We start from the raw sequence: 20,743 nt of genomic DNA on the forward strand, positions 1-20,743 counted from the left end.
GATAAATAAAACTGACCTTAGATCAGTTTTAGTGGCAACGTCTGTCTATTCCACTCTTATGTTCTATTGCTAAAACTGATCATATTTCACTTTTAAGGGCAACTTTTTATCACTTTTACTTATTTCACTTGCTGGGACTAGCTACACGTTTAATGTTCTATTGCTGCCAAGTCAATGATAGAAATAGAAAGCATAGAATGGACACCTGTATCAGAAATTGAAATGTAGAAATAACTATGATAGATTGGCTGTTTTGCAGGCATGCAATCAGAATCAGCAATGAGTGAAGTCCATTCCATGCGTTCCATTTCTACGGTGTCCTCTTAATGTGCTGTCCAGTAGCCTATAACCTGAGCTGGCTGCACTGGAGGAAATTCCTATAGTGTATATGCTGTTGTGTTCTACCTTGAAAATTAAATGAAGTGTTTTTGGCTGACTGTGAGCAGTGACTAACAGAAGTCAACAGAAGGTTATTTATTTGTAAAGCATTTATAAACACATCAATGCATGCAGTTAAGTTATTTGATGATAATAATAATGTGAAATTGGATTTGTGCCGTGTTTCAGTATGGTAAGTTCCCTTTTTCTTCCTTCAAATAGGGATCATATTTATTTTGCAAAACATTTATGATTTTTATCATTTTTGGGGGGTGATTTTGTTATTCTTTTTCAAATGTTTTCCATGATTGTATTATGAGTTCATGTATTGTTTTATGTTGATGCTGTACAGACTGGAAGCTTCTATGAGGTGAAATGCATTGTGACTCTATCTCTCCTCTCTTCTCTGTTGATGTACAGGAGTTGTTTTTAAACTTGCAATAGCGTGAATGAATGACCAAACTATAAAGAGACAGACTTTCATTCAGGCAGCCAAAGCATGATTGCATGGTAAACTCATCTGTAAAAGCAGACACAGTTACAGAAGTTGTCTTTCAAATTTTAAAGGGAAAGTTTACTCTCTAATCATAATTCTTAAATTATATTCTTGTTATTTAATATTATTATATTTATAATTAACATTATTCTTAAGCTCTCTGCTGGTTGCTCTTGCATTTTTCTGATCTTTGTTTGGTCTCATTGTGCTTTATTATACGAGGTGAACTTCCTCGAGACCTTGTGCCATATAGTTTGTGCCATGGCTCTCTGTCTCATCACACAGACTGTACGCATGGCCCATGGGACAAACCACTTTTTTTACTCTTGAATAAAATATGCATGAACCTTTGGCATACTTCTGTTTATTTCCTCCGTTGTTCACAGATACATACAGAAGTGCACACACACACACACACACACATACACACACAGACACACACACACACACACACACACACACATACACACACACACACACACACACACACACACACACACACACACACACACACACACACACACACACACACACACACACACACACACACACACACACACACACACACACACACACACACACACACACACACACACACACACACACACACACACACACACACACACATACACACACAGACACACACAGACACACACACACACACCACTATACACTGAGTATACCAGTATATACATTAGGAACATCTTCTTAACATTGAATTGGACCCCCCCCCCCTTCCCTCAAAACAGCCTACAAGGTGTCGGGTGTTGGCCCGTTGACTCCAATGCTTCCCAGTTGTATCAAGGTTGTTGAATGTCATTTGGGTGGTGGACCATTCTTAATACACACAGGAAACTGTTGAGCCTGAAAAACTCAGCCACGTTGCAATTCTTGACACAAACCGGTGCGCCTGGCACCTACTTCCATACCCGTTGAAAGGCACTTCAATCTTTTGTCTTGCCCATTCACCCTCTGAATGACACACACACACAATCACCATGTCTCAATTGTCTCAAGGCTTAAAAAGACTTCTTTAACATGCCTCCCCCCCTTCATCTACACTGATTGAAGTAGATTTAAGTGACATCGATAAGGGATCATAGCTTTCACCTGGATTCACCTGGTCAGTCCATGTCATGGAAAGAGAAGGTGTTCATAATGTTTTCAGTATATGTTCTCTAATTGCCCTCTGGTGTAAAACGCCCCCTCAGTAGATCACACACAATAACTGCAGCTAGATCAAGCAGACTCTAGCTATATTGAAAACACTTTTCCTGGCTCTTCCACAAATGTTTCCAGGCATGATGTGGCATCCAGAGGATACATTTTTTTTAAAATCATGAATGGACCATTTTCCTGTAATTTTCTGTAATATATTTAGGCTACCTAGTCCAGGATTCCACACCTGGATAGGGACCGAGACTTGTTGTGCTGTACTGTGCTGTGCTGTGTAATAATACGGTAACAAGATTTGAGTGGACTTGAGAGTGGTGGGTTGACTGAAACTTGGTTACATCACCTCCCCAAAAGGTTATCACAAGAACACATACTGTATGATTCATCAGAAATGTAGCAGCTGTAGAAGTCTGGTTATAAAAACGTCCACCTACGCTTACACCCATAACTCTTCCACCACTCCCTGTTCCATTACTGTTACCTATTACAGTACATGGCTCTTCCACCACTCCCTGTTCCACAACTGTTATCTATTACACCCATAACTCTTCCACCACTCCCTGTTCCATTACTGTTATCTATTACAGTACATGGCTCTTCCACCACTCCCTGTTCCACTACTGTTACCTATTACAGTACATGGCTCTTCCACCACTCCCTGTTCCACAACTGTTATCTATTACAGTACATGGCTCTTCCACCACTCCCTGTTCCACAACTGTTATCTATTACACCCATAACTCTTCCACCACTCCCTGTTCCACTACTGTTATCTATTACACCCATAACTCTTCCACCACTCCCTGTTCCATTACTGTTACCTATTACAGTACATGGCTCTTCCACCACTCCCTGTTCCACAACTGTTATCTATTACACCCATAACTCTTCCACCACTCCCTGTTCCACTACTGTTATCTATTACACCCATAACTCTTCCACCACTCCCTGTTCCACTACTGTTACCTATTACAGTACATGGCTCTTCCACCACTCCCTGTTCCACTACTGTTATCTATTACACCCATAACTCTTCCACCACTCCCTGTTCCACTACTGTTATCTATTACACCCATAACTCTTCCACCACTCCCTGTTCCATTACTGTTACCTATTACACCCATAACTCTTCCACCACTCCCTGTTCCACTACTGTTACCTATTACAGTACATGGCTCTTCCACCACTCCCTGTTCCACTACTGTTATCTATTACACCCATAACTCTTCCACCACTCCCTGTTCCACTACTGTTATCTATTACACCCATAACTCTTCCACCACTCCCTGTTCCACTACTGTTACCTATTACAGTACATGGCTCTTCCACCACTCCCTGTTCCACTACTGTTATCTATTACACCCATAACTCTTCCACCACTCCCTGTTCCACTACTGTTATCTATTACACCCATAACTCTTCCACCACTCCCTGTTCCACTACTGTTATCTATTACAGTACATGGCTCTTCCACCACTCCCTGTTCCACAACTGTTATCTATTACACCCATAACTCTTCCACCACTCCCTGTTCCACTACTGTTACCTATTACAGTACATGGCTCTTCCACCACTCCCTGTTCCACTACTGTTATCTATTACAGTACATGGCTCTTCCACCACTCCCTGTTCCACAACTGTTATCTATTACACCCATAACTCTTCCACCACTCCCTGTTCCATTACTGTTACCTATTACAGTACATGGCTCTTCCACCACTCCCTGTTCCATTACTGTTATCTATTACACCCATAACTCTTCCACCACTCCCTGTTCCATTACTGTTACCTATTACAGTACATGGCTCTTCCACCACTCCCTGTTCCACAACTGTTATCTATTACACCCATAACTCTTCCACCACTCCCTGTTCCATTACTGTTACCTATTACAGTACATGGCTCTTCCACCACTCCCTGTTCCATTACTGTTACCTATTACAGTACATGGCTCTTCCACCACTCCCTGTTCCATTACTGTTATCTATTACACCCATAACTCTTCCACCACTCCCTGTTCCACAACTGTTATCTATTACACCCATAACTCTTCCACCACTCCCTGTTCCATTACTGTTACCTATTACAGTACATGGCTCTTCCACCACTCCCTGTTCCATTACTGTTATCTATTACACCCATAACTCTTCCACCACTCCCTGTTCCATTACTGTTACCTATTACAGTACATGGCTCTTCCACCACTCCCTGTTCCACAACTGTTATCTATTACACCCATAACTCTTCCACCACTCCCTGTTCCACTACTGTTATCTATTACACCCATAACTCTTCCACCACTCCCTGTTCCATTACTGTTACCTATTACAGTACATGGCTCTTCCACCACTCCCTGTTCCACAACTGTTATCTATTACACCCATAACTCTTCCACCACTCCCTGTTCCACTACTGTTATCTATTACAGTCATGGCTCTTCCACCACTCCCTGTTCCACTACTGTTATCTATTACACCCATAACTCTTCCACCACTCCCTGTTCCACTACTGTTACCTATTACAGTACATGGCTCTTCCACCACTCCCTGTTCCACTACTGTTATCTATTACACCCATAACTCTTCCACCACTCCCTGTTCCACTACTGTTATCTATTACAGTACATGGCTCTTCCACCACTCCCTGTTCCACTTCTGTTACATTTCAGTGACGCCTCTGTGTGGAATGTATTATGTTTGCACATTCTTTAAATTTCCCATCCTCTCTCTAGCCCTTTCTCTACCACTCTCTCTCTCTTTCTCTACCACTCTCTATCACTTTCTCTACCACTCTCTCTCTCTACCACTCTCTCTCTCTTTCTCTACCACTCTCTCTCTCTACCACTCTCTCTCTCTCTCTCTACCACTCTCTCTCTTTCTCTACCACTCTCTCTCTCTTTCTCTACCACTCTCTCTCTACCACTCTCTCCTCTCTCTCTCTCTTCTCTTTCTCTACCTCTCTCTCTCTCGACCCTCTATCTCTTTCTCTACCACTCTCTCTCTCTCTCTCTCTCTCTCTCTCTCTCACCTCTCTCTCTTTCTCTCTCTCTCTCTCTACCACTCTCTCTCTTTCTCTACCACTCACTCTCTCTCTCTCTCTCTCTCTCTCTACCACTCTCTCTCTCTTTCTCTACCACTCTCTCTCTACCACTCTCTCTCTCTTTCTCTACCACTCTCTCTCTCTCTCTCTACCACTCTCTCTCTTTCTCTACCACTCTCTATCTCTTTCTCTACCACTCTCTCTCTCTTTCTCTACCACTCTCTCTCTCTACCACTCTCTCTCTCTCTCTCTCTACCACTCTCTCTCTCTACCACTCTCTTTCTCTACCACTCTCTCTACCACTCTCTCTCTTTCTCTACCACTCTCTCTCTACCACTCTCTCTCTTTCTCTACCACTCTCTCTCTCTCTTTCTCTACCACTCTCTCTCTTTCTCTACCACTCTCTCTCTCTACCACTCTCTCTCTCTTTCTCTACCACTCTATATCTCTTTCTCTACCACTCTCTCTCTCTACCACTCTCTCTCTCTCTCTACCACTCTCTATCTCTTTCTCTACCACTCTCTCTCTCTCTCTCTACCACTCTCTCTCTTTCTCTACCACTCTCTCTCTTTCCTACCACTCTCTCTCTCTTTCTCTACCACTCTCTCTCTCTACCACTCTCTCTACCACTCTCTCTCTCTTTCTCTACCACTCTCTATCTCTTTCTCTACCACTCTCTCTCTCTACCACTCTCTCTCTCTACCACTCTCTATCTCTTTCTCTACCACTCTCTCTCTCTTTCTCTACCACTCTCTCTCTCTTTCTCTACCACTCTCTATCTCTTTCTCTACCACTCTCTCTCTCTCTTTCTCTCTCTCTTCTCTACCACTCTCTCTCTCTCTTTCTCTACCACTCTCTCTCTCTTTCTCTACCACTCTCTCTCTACCACTCTCTCTCTTCTACCACTCTCTCTCTTTCTACCACTCTCTCTCTCTCTCTTTCTCTACCACTCTCTCTCTCTTTCTCTACCACTCTCTCTCTCTTTCTCTACCACTCTCTCTCTTTCTCTCTCTCTTTCTCTACCACTCTCTTTCTCTACCACTCTCTACCACTCTCTCTCTCTACCACTCTCTCTCTCTCTTCTCTACCACTCTCTACTCTCTCTCTACCACTCTCTCTCTCTCTTTCTCTACCACTCTCTATCTCTTTCTCTACCACTCTCTCTCTCTCTACCACTCTCTCTCTCTACCACTCTCTCTCTTTCTCTACCACTCTCTCTCTACCACTCTCTCTCTTTCTCTACCACTCTCTCTCTCTTTCTCTACCACTCTCTCTCTTTCTCTACCACTCTCTCTCTACCACTCTCTCTCTCTTTCTCTACCACTCTCTATCTCTTTCTCTACCACTCTCTCTCTCTACCACTCTCTATCTCTTTCTCTACCACTCTCTCTCTCTCTTTCTCTACCACTCTCTCTCTCTACCACTCTCTCTCTCTTTCTCTACCACTCTCTCTCTCTTTCTCTACCACTCTCTCTCTCTTTCTCTACCACTCTCTATCTCTTTCTCTACCACTCTCTATCTCTTTCTCTACCACTCTCTCTCTCTACCACTCTCTCTCTTTCTCTACCACTCTCTCTCTCTTTCCCTACCACTCTCTCTCTCTTTCTCTACCACTCTCTCTCTCTACCACTCTCTCTCTCTCTCTTTCTCTACCACTCTCTATCTCTTTCTCTACCACTCTCTCTCTCTCTACCACTCTCTCTCTCTGCCACTCTCTCTCTTTCTCTACCACTCTCTCTCTACCACTCTCTCTCTCTTTCTCTACCACTCTCTCTCTCTTTCTCTACCACTCTCTCTCTTTCTCTACCACTCTCTCTCTACCACTCTCTCTCTCTTTCTCTACCACTCTCTATCTCTTTCTCTACCACTCTCTCTCTCTACCACTCTCTATCTCTTTCTCTACCACTCTCTCTCTCTCTTTCTCTACCACTCTCTATCTCTTTCTCTACCACTCTCTCTCTCTACTCTCTCTCTACCACTCTCTTTCTCTCTTTCTCTCTCTCTTTCTCTACCACTCTCTCTCTCTCTCTACCACTCTCTCTCTCTCTTTCTCTACCACTCTCTCTCTCTTTCACTACCACTCTCTCTCTATACCACTCTCTCTCTCTTTCTCTACCACTCTCTCTCTTTCTCTACCACTCTCTCTCTCTACCACTCTCTATCTCTTTCTCTACCACTCTCTCTCTTTCTCTACCACTCTCTCTCTACCACTCTCTCTCTACCACTCTCTTTCTCTACCACTCTCTCTCTACCACTCTCTCTCTTTCTCTACCACTCTCTCTCTCTCTACCACTCTCTATCTCTTTCTCTACCACTCTCTCTCTCTACCACTCTCTCTCTCTTTCTCTACCACTCTCTTTCTATACCACTCTCTATCTCTTTCTCTACCACTCTCTCTCTCTACCACTCTCTCTCTCTTTCTCTACCATTCTCTCTCTCTTTCTCTACCACTCTCTCTCTCTTTCTCTACCACTCTCTCTCTCTCTCTCTCTACCACTCTCTCTCTCTCTTTCTCTACCACTCTCTCTCTTTCACTACCACTCTCTCTCTATACCACTCTCTCTCTCTTTCTCTACCACTCTCTCTCTTTCTCTACCACTCTCTCTCTACCACTCTCTATCTCTTTCTCTACCACTCTCTCTCTCTTTCTCTACCACTCTCTCTCTCTACCACTCTCTCTCTCTCTTTCTCTACCACTCTCTCTCTCTACCACTCTCTCTCTTTCTCTACCACTCTCTCTCTCTCTCTACCACTCTCTATCTCTTTCTCTACCACTCTCTATCTCTTTCTCTACCACTCTCTCTCTCTACCACTCTCTCTCTTTCTCTACCACTCTCTCTCTCTTTCCCTACCACTCTCTCTCTCTTTCTCTACCACTCTCTCTCTCTACCACTCTCTCTCTCTCTCTTTCTCTACCACTCTCTATCTCTTTCTCTACCACTCTCTCTCTCTCTACCACTCTCTCTCTCTGCCACTCTCTCTCTTTCTCTACCACTCTCTCTCTCTACCACTCTCTCTACCTCTCTCTTTCTCTACCACTCTCTCTCTTTCTCTACCACTCTCTCTCTTCTCTCTACCACTCTCTCTACCACTCTCTCTCTACCACTCTCTCTCTACCACTCTCTCTCTCTTTCTCTACCACTCTCTCTCTCTACCACTCTCTCTCTTTCTCTACCACTCTCTCTCTCTACCACTCTCTCTCTCTCTCTCTACCACTCTCTTTCTCTACCACTCTCTCTCTCTTTCTCTACCACTCTCTCTCTCTACCACTCTCTCTCTCTTTCTCTACCACTCTCTCTCTCTACCACTCTCTCTCTCTCTCTACCACTCTCTCTCTACCACTCTCTATCTCTTTCTCTATCACTCTCTCTCTCTTTCTCTGCCACTCTCTCTCTCTTCCACTCACATGTTGGGTTCCAGAGTGGTGCAGTGGTCCAAGGCACTGCAACTCAGTGCTAGGGGCATCACTACAGACCCTGGTTTGATTCCAGGCTGTATCACCACCGGCTGTGATTGGGAGTCCTACAGGGTGGTGCACAATTGTCCCAGCGTCGTTAGGGTTTGGACAGGGTAGGCCGTCATTGTAACTAAACATTTCCTAGTTAAATAAAACTGTGTCTCTTTCTCTATTTGTATTTCTTTATCTTCCTCTCTCTATGTAATGCTCGTCGTCGGTGGAAGGAAGAGTGGACCAAAGTGCAGCGTGGAAACTGTTCATGATATTTATTTACAAGAAACACTCAAACAAATATAACAAATCTGACCACGAACAGTTCTGTCAGACACAAACACTAAACAGAAAATAACACCCCACAAAACCCAAAAGGAAAATGACAACCTATATATGATCCCCAGTCAGAGACAATGATAAACAGCTGCCTCTGATTGGGAACCACACACACACACACACACACACACACGGCAAAAAAAACAAAGAAATAGAAAACATAGACTTTCCCACCCGAGTCACACCCTGACCTACCCAAACATAGAAAATAATAAGGATCTCTAAGGTCAGGGCGTGACACTTTATCTCTTTATCTTTCTCTATCACTCTCTTTATATTTGTATCTCTTTATCGTCCTCTCTCTATCTCTTTATCTTCCTCTCTCTATCTCTTTATCTTCCTCTCTCTATCTCTTTATCTTCCTCTCTCTATCTCTTTATCTTCCTCTATCACTCTCTTTATGTGGGATATATTGCCTCACTGCCACCTCTGTCAAACTGAAACTGAAAGTATTACTCAAGTTTGTGTAACACAAAGGCATGGTAGGAGAGGAAGAACAGTGAGAAAGAACATGGAAGACGAAGAGATGCTGGCTCTGAGTTATAATCTCCAGTGAACTCTTTTATTCTTTGATTGCCTCTGTTGTTCTGGAACTAAGACCACTCCAAACAGAAGAAAGGTAACATTTAGCGGATAAGCAATGTCAGCAGCAAAATCCTTTCTTTGAATTTCAACTGAACCTTCAAATGAATGAGTAATAGTCTATAGATCTGGGTACAGGATAACAATTCCCTCATGGAAAAAAAAGTATTTATTGTGTATGTATGAATGTATCACTGATAGTCTCCCGTTGTGTGGTATGAGAATGTAGTCAAGGAGACGATGTACGAATCACGGTATGTTTCCATTACTCTGTAGTGCATGGGTAACATCAGGGCACCATCTAATAGTTTCCGTATTATACTGGACTATAATTCTAATTTCTAAACTGAAGGTGATCCTCTCCTGTTCTACCATATATGATATATATTCTTTAATCAGAATGAGGGTTTCTCTTAAAGAGATTAGCCATATTATTTTATTCATGATAATCAGGTTCACACTTGCAAAATTATCTCACGTAATTGTTCCCCTGTAGTTGAGTTCAGGATTAAAAGATAATCAGGCTTTGAACCATACTGTACTAGCTAGTTTACATTAATGGTAAACCGGTATTGCCTTTGAAACAGTGCCAGCAGATGTGTGAAGATAGGAAGTGAATCTACTCCTATAAACCATACACAAACATGCACGCACACGCACGCACGCACGCACACACACACACACACACACACACACACACATTTGGGTTCTTAGTTGTTCTCAGATAGCTGTTTTTAGTTCTCAGACTTTCCGTACCAGGATGTTTAAATGTGACGTATTCTGAGATCTCATACACACGATGCCACTGTGATGAAATCTAACCCAAACCCTGGAAATACTTCTTCATAGAAGGTTATTCCGGAGAAGTTGAGAAAATGACAAAAGGAAGAGGAGTTTACTGAGGATTATTGTAGTGTTGTATCATACTAAGTCATGGTCTCGTTATGTCTGTTCCTCAGATGCAGCAATTGGGAGGGGAGGAGTGTCTGGTCCCTCAGCCTCGTGGGAGTTTACCCAAAGCCTGTGCGATAGGATTGGCTTCTGTGGTGGTGACGGCCATCTTGGTTTTGGAGCCTGAGGGCTTCTTCAGACACGTTTCCGCAGCAATACTCATCCTGACTGTGGGGCCCTCGCTGCACGGAGTGTTTCTTCTCTCAGAGGAATGTCTTCATCATGCAACTACCAGGTAAAGGAACTTGTTAACTTTCATACTCATACTCACAAAACATGGTAGGCGAATAAATTGATTTACATGTTTTTTTACATGGATATTTACATGTTATCTCTCTCTCTCCCTCTCTCGCTTCCTTGCCCTCTCTCCTCTCTCTTTCTCTCTGCCCAGGTACCGTGGTCGGAGGCTGGGTCAGATGGTGACAGCCTGTGTGGGTGTATGTACCCTCCTGTGTGTGGGTTTGGCAGTGCTGCTGTTTGTCTTGACCAAGCCCCAGCCCTGGCGGGACCAGTGGAGCATGGTTATCCTGGCCTGTGTCCTCTACCCTCTACTCAAAACCCTGGGAGTACTGGTGAGATAACAAGCTCCTGATCTGGAACTCTCACACATAGTATGAGCCAACACAATACCCTATGTGTCTCCAGGTTGAGTTTTAATCAGCAGTCTAGTTTCCCAAACCCTTTCCTTTATACCACTAATAACACAGTTTACCTTTGTAAAGGCAATGAAGGTGAATGATGTTATAGGAGACTGTAGCTTACATGCTGCTGTATTATGTTGACTGTGTGTTCGTGTGATTTATGTTAGCACATAGTTGTTTTTTCATTCGCCCATCACTGTTGTGGTTTCTGTCACGTCAGCAGAAGTGGCATGGACTTGTTTTGAAACACATCAAGCAGGTTTAATTTTGTTGTGGTTAATTTCTTCTGAAAATCATTTAGGGAAGAAAACGAGTTATCTGACCTGAATCACCACAGAGTGAACCTGGAAAGAGCTGGGGCATCCAGTGAGGTTCAACACACTGTTCATGCAGGAACCCTGAGGTTGTCTGACTAGGGCTGTTGAGTGACCATGTTACTGCCATGAGTCATGACCGCTGTCAAATTCCATGTGACCGTTGAGTCATGGTCGTCTCCTCTTATACACTCTGGACATGTGTTGGTAGAACCCAACTCACTAACAGCCATCAGGTCCTAATGTACTGAGGGCTCTATTGTCCCTCTAACCACTCTGACATAAATGCAATAGTGATCAATTTGAAGAAAGAAGTTCAACAGCAGGTTAAACAGTGTAAAACATGGTTGTTGTGGATGTTGTTTCAAAGCCTAATACAGTGAAATAGACAGCGCTTTATAAGGTGATGATTCATTCAAAAAACCCATATACATATTAGAGCTTATGCATATGCATAAGGTTAACCAACCAAACCAGAAAAAAAAACTTTCATTAAAATGAGTATTGTGCTGTTAAACAATACCGCATATTACCCATGTCAGAAAAACATCAAACAAAACTGATTTAATTTGTCATTGGTACATAATTTGTCTAGCCTATACTCCAAAATTAAACAAATGAGAATAATGGCCTTTGAGTGTGGACTGCATTATTATGCATACTGGATGGACTGGTTACCTTATGCTGCGCTCCAAAACACATATCCATGATTCTGGGAGCAAGCCCTAGGCAATGCTTTTGGTTCATTGATTGTGCAGGGGGGCTTACAGGTAGTCTACAATTTGTATTTATTTTACAAGGCATAGCAAGTTAAGAACAAATTCTTATTTTCATTGACAGCCTAGGAATAGTGGGTTAACTGCCTGTTCAGGAGCAGAAAGACAGATTTGTAACTTGGGGGTTTGAACTTGCAACCTTCTGGTTACTAGTCCAACACTCTAACCACTAGGCTACCCTGCCACCCCAAATTGTAGCTAATTTGTATGTGATTTTGAATAGCCTAGTCAAATCAACTCAAATCACACTATTTATACTGCACATTTCAGACTTGGAATGCAACACAATGTGCTTCACAAGAAGAAAAAAAATGTTAATATTTACTACACAACAAACAAAAAAGGATAAAACACAGAAGAATTGTGCCTCCTGAGTGGTGCAGTGGTCTAAGGCACTGCATCTCAGTGCTAGAGGTGTCACTACAGACCCAGGGTGTATCACATGAGGCTCAGTGTCATCAGGGTTAGGGAGGGTTTGGCTGTGGAAGGCTTTACTTTGCTCTAGAGACTCCTTGTAACAGGCTTGGTTGTCAGTTAAACAGGTTTTTGTGTGGCTGGCGGGAGGGTGTTAAGAAGCGCAGTTTGGCGGGTCATGTTTCGGGGGACGCATGACTCAACCTTCGCCTCCCGAGCCTGTTGGAGAGTTACAGTGATGAGACAAAATTGAAAATGGGGTAAAAAAAAGTATAATAACTACATTCACCGTAAGGAAAAGCAAAGATAAACAGTTTTGTTTTAAGATCTCTTTAAATAATGTCCACAGTTTCGGCCCCCCTCAGGTTCTCTGGCAGGCTATTCCAGAGGCTGGGGGCATAGTAACTAAAGGCTGGGGGCATAGTAACTAAAGGCTGGGGGCATAGTAACTAAAGGCTGGGGGCATAGTAACTAAAGGCTAGGGGCATATTAACTAAAGGCTGGTGGCATAGTAACTAAAGGCTGGGGGCATAGTAACTAAAGGCTGGGGGCATAGTAACTAAAGGCTGGGGGCATAGTAACTAAAGGCTGGGGGCATAGTAACTAAAGGCTGCCTCTCCATGAGTCTTGGTCCTGGGCTTTGGGATAGTTAAAAGGTCAGTGCCAGAGAACCTGAAGGACTTACTGGGAACATAACTTAAAATCATGTCTGACATGTACTGGGGTGCACAATCATGGATTGATTTAAAAACCAATAGAAGAATAGAAGGCTAGGGCACATATCATCAAACTTCTCATCAAGTCTTGCTTGACTGATACCCAGCCTAATGTTTGTTATCTTATCTCTGAAATTTGCCACAAACTCATCACATTTAGATGTGGAGGAAAGTTCACATAGGTTTCCAGGGGTAGGATTTATCAATGGTCGAGTGGAGCACTTTATTAGTGATTATTAGTGATCAAGTTAGAAAAATGAGCCCGTCTGGCATTTCTAATTGACTTGTTATATGCCAAGTTGCTCTCTCGGAATATCATAATGGACCTGCGACTTTGACTTCCTCCACTTCAGTTCTGCCTTTCTGCAATTTCTCTTCAATCTATTGGTTTCCTCAATCATCATTGAAAGACGGACCGTCAGGAAGCACACAGCCTACATTCGCTATTCCAGTGCAGATAACATGTCTTCTTTCCCTGTTCCTACCTATTTCATAATAGCCATTCTAAATTCAAACTAATTGTATATATTCATTAAAACTAGATTACATTTAGAATAGTCTGATGGGTGAAAACATGATCAGTTGATGAGAGAACAGCTGTGCAGCTTGAGGCAAGGAAGAGCACATGCTTTTCTCGCTACTTTCTCAAATCATCAACAGCCTGTAGTCTCACCATGCAGCCCATATACTGTATGTTCTGATTTCTAACACATTCTAAGATTTGTATCAGTTACAAATGAATCTCCCAAATAACTACACCTAGCATATAGGACCTGTTTCAAATGATCCCTTTTTCGCTCAACATCGTCACTTCATATGCGCACTCCTCTATAAATGAGAAAAATATGATTTATATTTTATTCATCTAAGTTCAATTATATTATTATATTTTATATTACTATAAAATCATATAATATAAAATAATGGCACAGCCACATGAGCAGCTTGTACAGTATGCTGCTCTTATGTGTGGGTGCCTAAAGATGCTAAATGTATTTATGTTAATTAACGGTCAATTACCGTGAGACCGGCTGACAAAATGTCAGATTTCCTACATGTCTATCTCTTGGCCTGTGAGTAATTCTGTTCCTTTTCCGGTTGTTGTTTCTCTCTCCCATGTTCAGGGTCCATCTGAGGTGGAGGTGTCGGAGATCTGTGAGACGAGGAAGATGAACGTGGCTCATGGCCTGGCTTGGTCTTTCCACCTAGGCTACCTCAACCTGGTTCTGCCTCGTAAGTAGCATTAATTCATGAAGTGCGCTCATTTCATATATGAAAAAGCTGTCATGTCAACATTGTGTGTGTGTTCCTGTTCAAATGTACATGTATCCCATTGTGCGTGTGTGTGTTTCTCTGGTAGGGTTGGAGGGTTCTATCGCAGCGTTCCGTGCTTCACATAATGCAGGTCCGTTTGAGACCAGGGGCTCCAGAAAGCTCCTCATTCTCCTTCCTCTCAACGCAAACATTACTCACACGCTGGAGGACGAGGACACCAACATCCATTTCTATGACAACCTCCCTGACACAGAGATCGACAGGGCAGGTGTCAGGGGGCGTGTCTACAAGCACAGTGTCTACACCGTATTGGACAAGGACAGACAGGTAGGTGGGATTAATTTACAGTCACCTTCTCAAACACTATCTCAAAGTGAAATGCATCTCACTGGCACCACTATGTGGTCAAATGGTGAATGAACCGTGAGAGCTTATGAAGCACTGGAAAAGACTATAACAAACATGGAAAAGCCCAACACTTGCACCATGGTGGCCAAATGTGTGGACAATCTACAAACCCATTTGCAGATTTTTTACACTGAAACGCCTAATCACAGTATCTCTTGTGTGTGTGTGTGTGTGTGTGTGTGTGTGTGTGTGTGTGTGTGTGTGTGTGTGTGTGTGTGTGTGTGTGTGTGTGTGTGTGTGTGTGTGTGTGTGTGTGTGTGTGTGTGTGTGTGTGTGTGTGTGTGTGTGTGTGTGTGTGTGTGTGTGTGTGTGTGTGTGTGTGTGTCTAGGCCCATCACTGTGTTGTGGAGTATGCCACCCCTCTGCTGACCCTGTATAAGATGTCTCAGGAGAGCAGTGCAGGGTTTGGGGAGAAGGACAGGAGAGAGCAGGTGCTGCTATTCTACAGGACTCTACAGGACATACTGGACCGCTCACTGGAGTGCAGGAACCGCTACCGACTCATCCTGCTCAACGGTTAGATATCATGCTATTTACATGGATATTTACATGTTACCTGCCTTTCTCTCACTCTCTCTGTATAATAAATAATGTCCTCCTATGTCCCCAATAGTACAACCTATGAACCCTATATAATTTCTACTTCCTGTAGATGAACATGAGGATGACCCTCACTACCTGTCCAACTCCATTCTGAAGAACCTGGATCAACAGGAGAAAGAAGAGTTCTATGTTCCCCCTTTCATCCCTCAGCCTGAGGTGGACCACCCATCCCATGCCCTGCCCATCATCGACGACTGGCACCGAGCTGAGCCAATGAGCAGGGTGCCTACGATCATGATCAGTCATGACATGCCACGTACACTCAGGGAACCGGTTGAGAATTCGGAAGACCTTTCTCCATGAGACAGGTCTAGAGAGATAAACAAAATAAATTGCACTTATGCACAACAGTAGTTTTGGAATTGTTAGTTAGATTACTTGTTGGTTATCACCGCATTGTCGGAACTAGAAGCACAAGCATTTCGCTACACTCGCATTAACATCTGCTAACCATGTGTATGTGACAAATAAAATTTGATTTGATTTGATTTGAACAGCAGCGGCACTACACCAGGCTGCAAGATAGGAAGCACTCAAAGCCATCTCAAAGTAGAGCAACAAGGCATTGCCTTCCCCTTTACACCGCCACTCATTACTTAACATACAGTGCATTTGGAAAGTATTCGGACGCCAGACTTTTTCCACATCCTGTTACATTGGTCTTATTCTAAAATTGATTCAATTGTTTTTCTTCCTCAATCTACACACAATACCCCATAATGACAAAGCATAAACAGGTTTTGTAGATTTTTTTTTGCAAATTTATAAAATGTATCAAAATAAATATTACATTTACATAAGTATTCAGACCCTTTACTCAGCACTTTGTTGAAGCACTTTTGGCAGCGATTACAGCCTCAAGTCTTCTTGGGTATGATACTACAAGCTTGGCACACCTGTATCTGGGGAGTTTCTCCCATTCTTCTGTGCAGATCCTCTCAAGCTCTGTCAGGTTGGATGGGGAGAATCGCTGCACAGCTATTTTCAGGTCTCTCCATTGAGTTCAAGCCCAGGCTTTGGCTGGACCACTCAAGGACATTCAGAAACTTGTCCCGATGCCACTCCTACGTTGTCTTGGCTATGTAGGGTCCTGAACCTTCTCCCCAGTCGGAGGTCCTGAGTGCTCTGGAGCAGGTTATCATCAAGGATCTCTCTGTACTCTGCTCTGTTCATCTTTCCCTCGATCCTGACTAGTCTCCCAGTCCCTGCCACTGAAAAACATCCCCACAGCATGATACTGCCACCACCATGCTTCACAGTAGGGATGGTGCCAGGTTTCCTCCAGACGTTACGCTTGGCATTCAGGCCAAAGAGTTCAATCTTGGTTTCATCAGTCCAGAGAATCTTGTTTCTCATGGTCTGAGAGTCTTTAGGTGCCTTTTGGCAAACTCCATACGGGCTGTAATTTGCCTTTTACTGAGGAGTGGCTTCCATCTGGCTTCATCAGACCAGAGAGAAGAATCGTGGTGGTTCCAAATGTCTTCCATTTAAGAATGATGGAGGCCACTGTGTTATTGGGGACCTTCGATGCTGCAGAATGATGGAGGCCACTGTGTTATTGGGGACCTTCGATGCTGCAGAATGATGTAGGCCACTGTGTTATTGGGGACCTTCGATGCTGCAGAATGATGGAGGCCACTGTGTTATTGGGGACCTTCGATGCTGCAGAATGATGGAGGCCACTGTGTTATTGGGGACCTTCGATGCTGCAGAATGATGGAGGCCACTGTGTTATTGGGGACCTTCAATGCTGCAGAAATGTTTTGATGCCTCAACACAATCCTGTCTCGGAGCTCTACGGACAATACCTTCGACCTTATGGCTTGGTTTTTGCTCTGACATGCACTGTCAACTGTGGGAACTTATATAGACAGGTGTGTGCCTTTCCAAATCATGTCCAATCAATTGAGTTTACCACAGGTGGACTCCAATCAAGTTGTAGATACATCTCAAGGATGATCAATGGAAACAGGATGCACCTGAGATCAATTTAGAGTCTCATAGCAAAGGGCCTCAATACTTATTGTATTTATGTTTTTTATGTTTTATAAATGTGCAAAAAAATCCAAAAACCTGTTTTCGCTTTGTCAATGTGGGTATTGTGTGTATATTGATGAGGTAAAACATTTATTTTATCAATTTTAGAATAAGACTGTAACATCACAAAATGTGGAAAAGGTCAAGGGGTCTGAATACTTTCCGAATGCTAGGTACGAGGGTCAGATTGCACAATAACAGAGGAATAAGAGAACATCGTTAATGGTGTAATCCTGTGTTGGCTGTAATCCTGTGTTGGCTGTACAATCCTGTGTTGGCTGTAACGTTTGGCCACATACTGAAAGTGTTGTGTTTCTGTATGTATAGAAACACACAGAATTCAGAGTCAAGTTACAACAACAACCCTGCTCATTCCTCTCATTGTGTGCATGTTGTTCTACACTCAGTTTTGTAATTCATCTGTCTGTACTGTATGTATGGGTTCCCGAGTGATGCAGCGGTCTAAGGCGCTGCATCTCAGTGCAAGAGGTGTCACTACAGTCCCTGGTTCGAATCCAGACTGGAACACATCTGGCCGTCATTGGGAGTCCCATAGGGCAGCGCACAATTGGCCCAGCGCCGTCCGAGTTTGGCCGGTGTAGGCCGTCATTGTAAATAAGAATTTGTTCTTAACTGACTTGCCTAGTTAAATAAACCTCTTAAAGGTTCAATAAAAAAGAACACTATGATGGATTTACATGATTTGCAAAGACAGAATGTGCATGCCTGAACCATGGGGTGAATTAGAAGGGGAGAGGAGAGAGAGAAAGGTAGAGAAGGTAGAGCCTGAGGGACACTGAATAGTAACAGCTTTATCATTCCAAATAGTAGTGGTACGGTAGTAGGGGTGATGGTAATGATAGCAGTTTACTGATGGTGGTGGTAGTAGTAATGATGATGGTAATTGTATTACTGATGTAATGGTGAGAATGACAGTTAGTTATAGTTTCTTTTTCTGGGTTTAAACTTTTATCTTTACATTTCTACTATTGACTGTTACCATTTTATTGTTGTTATTATTAGTATTTTTTCTTTATATGTAATTTATTTACTAACATTTTATATTATTACTCTTCATTATTTTATTATAATGTATACATTATTGCTTTTGCAATTTACAACGCAATGTTTTTCATGCCAATAAAGCAACTTGAATTTGAGAGAGAGAGATCCCATATCTGCATGTTTGGCCAGGGGCTAGGGAGTGAGCTGAGAGTTGAGCCTGGGCAGATCATTCAGAGGAGAACAGAGCCTGAGTCACGAGTTACCAGTCATGTTATCTATCTACAGCGTACACACGCACACACGCAAAAGATCCGGATGTATCCGGAAACATCTCTTTGTGATTGCATCAGATACCATATCCATTTGATTGAGTGAATGACATAAACACACTACTGTTTAGAAAAGTTGAAACTATACAGTAGGTGTATGGATTCAAGGTTGTAGATTTTTCTAGACAGCAACACATGACCTGCTGATTGACCATGCAGGAGGTAGCAAGCAGGTGACTGGGACTGGGACTGGTCTGGGACTGGGACTGGGACTGGGACTGGTCTGGGACTGGTCTGGGACTGAGACTGGTCTGGGACTGGGACTGGTCTGGGACTGGTCTGGGACTGGTCTGAGACTGGGACTGGTCTGGGACTGGGACTGGTCTGGGACAAAGACTGGGACAAAGACTGGTCTGGGACTGGGACTGGTCTGGGACTGGTCTGGGACTGGGACTGGTCTGGGACTGGGACTGGGACTGGTCTGGGACAAAGACTGGGACAAAGACTGGTCTGGGACTGGGACTGGTCTGGGACTGGGACTGGTCTGGGACTGGGACTGGGACTGGGACTGGGGCTGGGGCTGGGACTGGTCTGGGACTGGTCTGGGACTGGGACTGGGACAAAGACTGGTCTGGGACTGGGACTGGTCTTTTTGGTTCCAGGTGGAACCCTTTTGGGTTTCATGTAGAACTCTCTGTGGAAAGGGTTCTACATGAAACTCAAAATGTTTCCACCTGGAACCAAAAAGGGTTATTCCTTCTTGGTTCTACAGTAGGTAGCACATTTTTTCTAAGAGCATATTGTACAGTAGATTTGGATTAATTTCCTGAATTAGGTCAATCGTTTCCTGAATTAGGTAAATCAGTTGAGAACCTATGAACACCTGTTCTCAATCTGATGAGGAAGCTGATGATATCTGTGAGCAAACACGCACACACACATGGACGCACACAAAAAACACGGGAAATGCAAGCAGAGAGGATGTCTGCATCAGCCCAGCCAGACACAGTGGTAAGCTCTACAGACCAACACATTCTGTAGTTTCCATTCACTTCCATAGAAAGACAGTGAACTTCCTATTTACTGTTTAGACATCATAATGATCTGGGCAGGGCTGAAGATGATAGGCTGGTGGTGTACAGCTGGAGTCCCAAAAGGGTACATTTCCTTTTCTGTGACTCATAACTGAATGCTGTTACAGTCCGACTCCGTCCTGGGACACTGGTCCAGCCATAGATTCTCGACAGGTCCAGCAACTCCTGAGCCTAAAAATAGCACATAGGTTTATAGATAGTGTGAGACTTTATTCTCATTTATAATACACACTACAAGGCCTGTGTGTGAAAGAGTGGCGTGCTGAGAAAACATTTACTCTTCCAGATACTCATTCATTTCACCATTGTTTGAAACAATGTGGTGTGGGTGTTGAAAGAGCCAAGGGAGAGAGGGAAGGGAGGATCCAAGGTTCATTGGGAATTCCCTTCCTGCCTGAACAGTGAGTGTCAGGTCATGTGATGTGATTCACCTGTGACTCAGCCCAGGTAATTCTCGTGGCTGGCTGGCTGTGCTGGCCTTGTCTAGACCGGCAGGCACAGGTAGAGGGAACAGAGCAGTGAGTGTCAGGTCATGTGATGTGATTCACCTGTGACTCAGCCCAGGTAAGTCTCGTGGCTGGCTGGCTGTGCTGGCCTTGTCTAGACCGGCAGGCACAGGTAGAGGGAACAGAGCAGTGAGTGTATCCCAGTGTATTCCGGGAACCCTCAGGTGCCATATTTATAAAGGGATTCATCAAAAGGGAATCAAGCCAACCACCTCCAATATACAATGAATCATGTTAAGGGGGTTATTAAACCTAAGCCTATATTTTTAGGCCTAC

General features: G+C 43.5%; 1 protein-coding gene across 1 annotated transcript; it reads left to right on the top strand.

Moving 5' to 3' along the window:
* Window positions 1-9,312: 9,312 nt before the first annotated feature.
* On the top strand, window positions 9,313-16,335 carry LOC124011318 (stimulator of interferon genes protein-like). Its single transcript, XM_046324563.1, has 7 exons — window positions 9,313-9,495; window positions 10,418-10,644; window positions 10,801-10,981; window positions 14,395-14,503; window positions 14,631-14,872; window positions 15,283-15,469; window positions 15,606-16,335. The coding sequence occupies exons 2-7, from the start codon at window positions 10,418-10,420 to the stop codon at window positions 15,857-15,859; spliced, it is 1,200 nt and encodes a 399-aa protein (XP_046180519.1). The 5' UTR covers window positions 9,313-9,495; the 3' UTR covers window positions 15,860-16,335.
* Window positions 16,336-20,743: the final 4,408 nt, after the last annotated feature.

Source organism: Oncorhynchus gorbuscha, linkage group LG23 (genome assembly GCF_021184085.1).
Source record: "Oncorhynchus gorbuscha isolate QuinsamMale2020 ecotype Even-year linkage group LG23, OgorEven_v1.0, whole genome shotgun sequence".
NCBI lineage: Eukaryota > Metazoa > Chordata > Actinopteri > Salmoniformes > Salmonidae > Oncorhynchus > Oncorhynchus gorbuscha.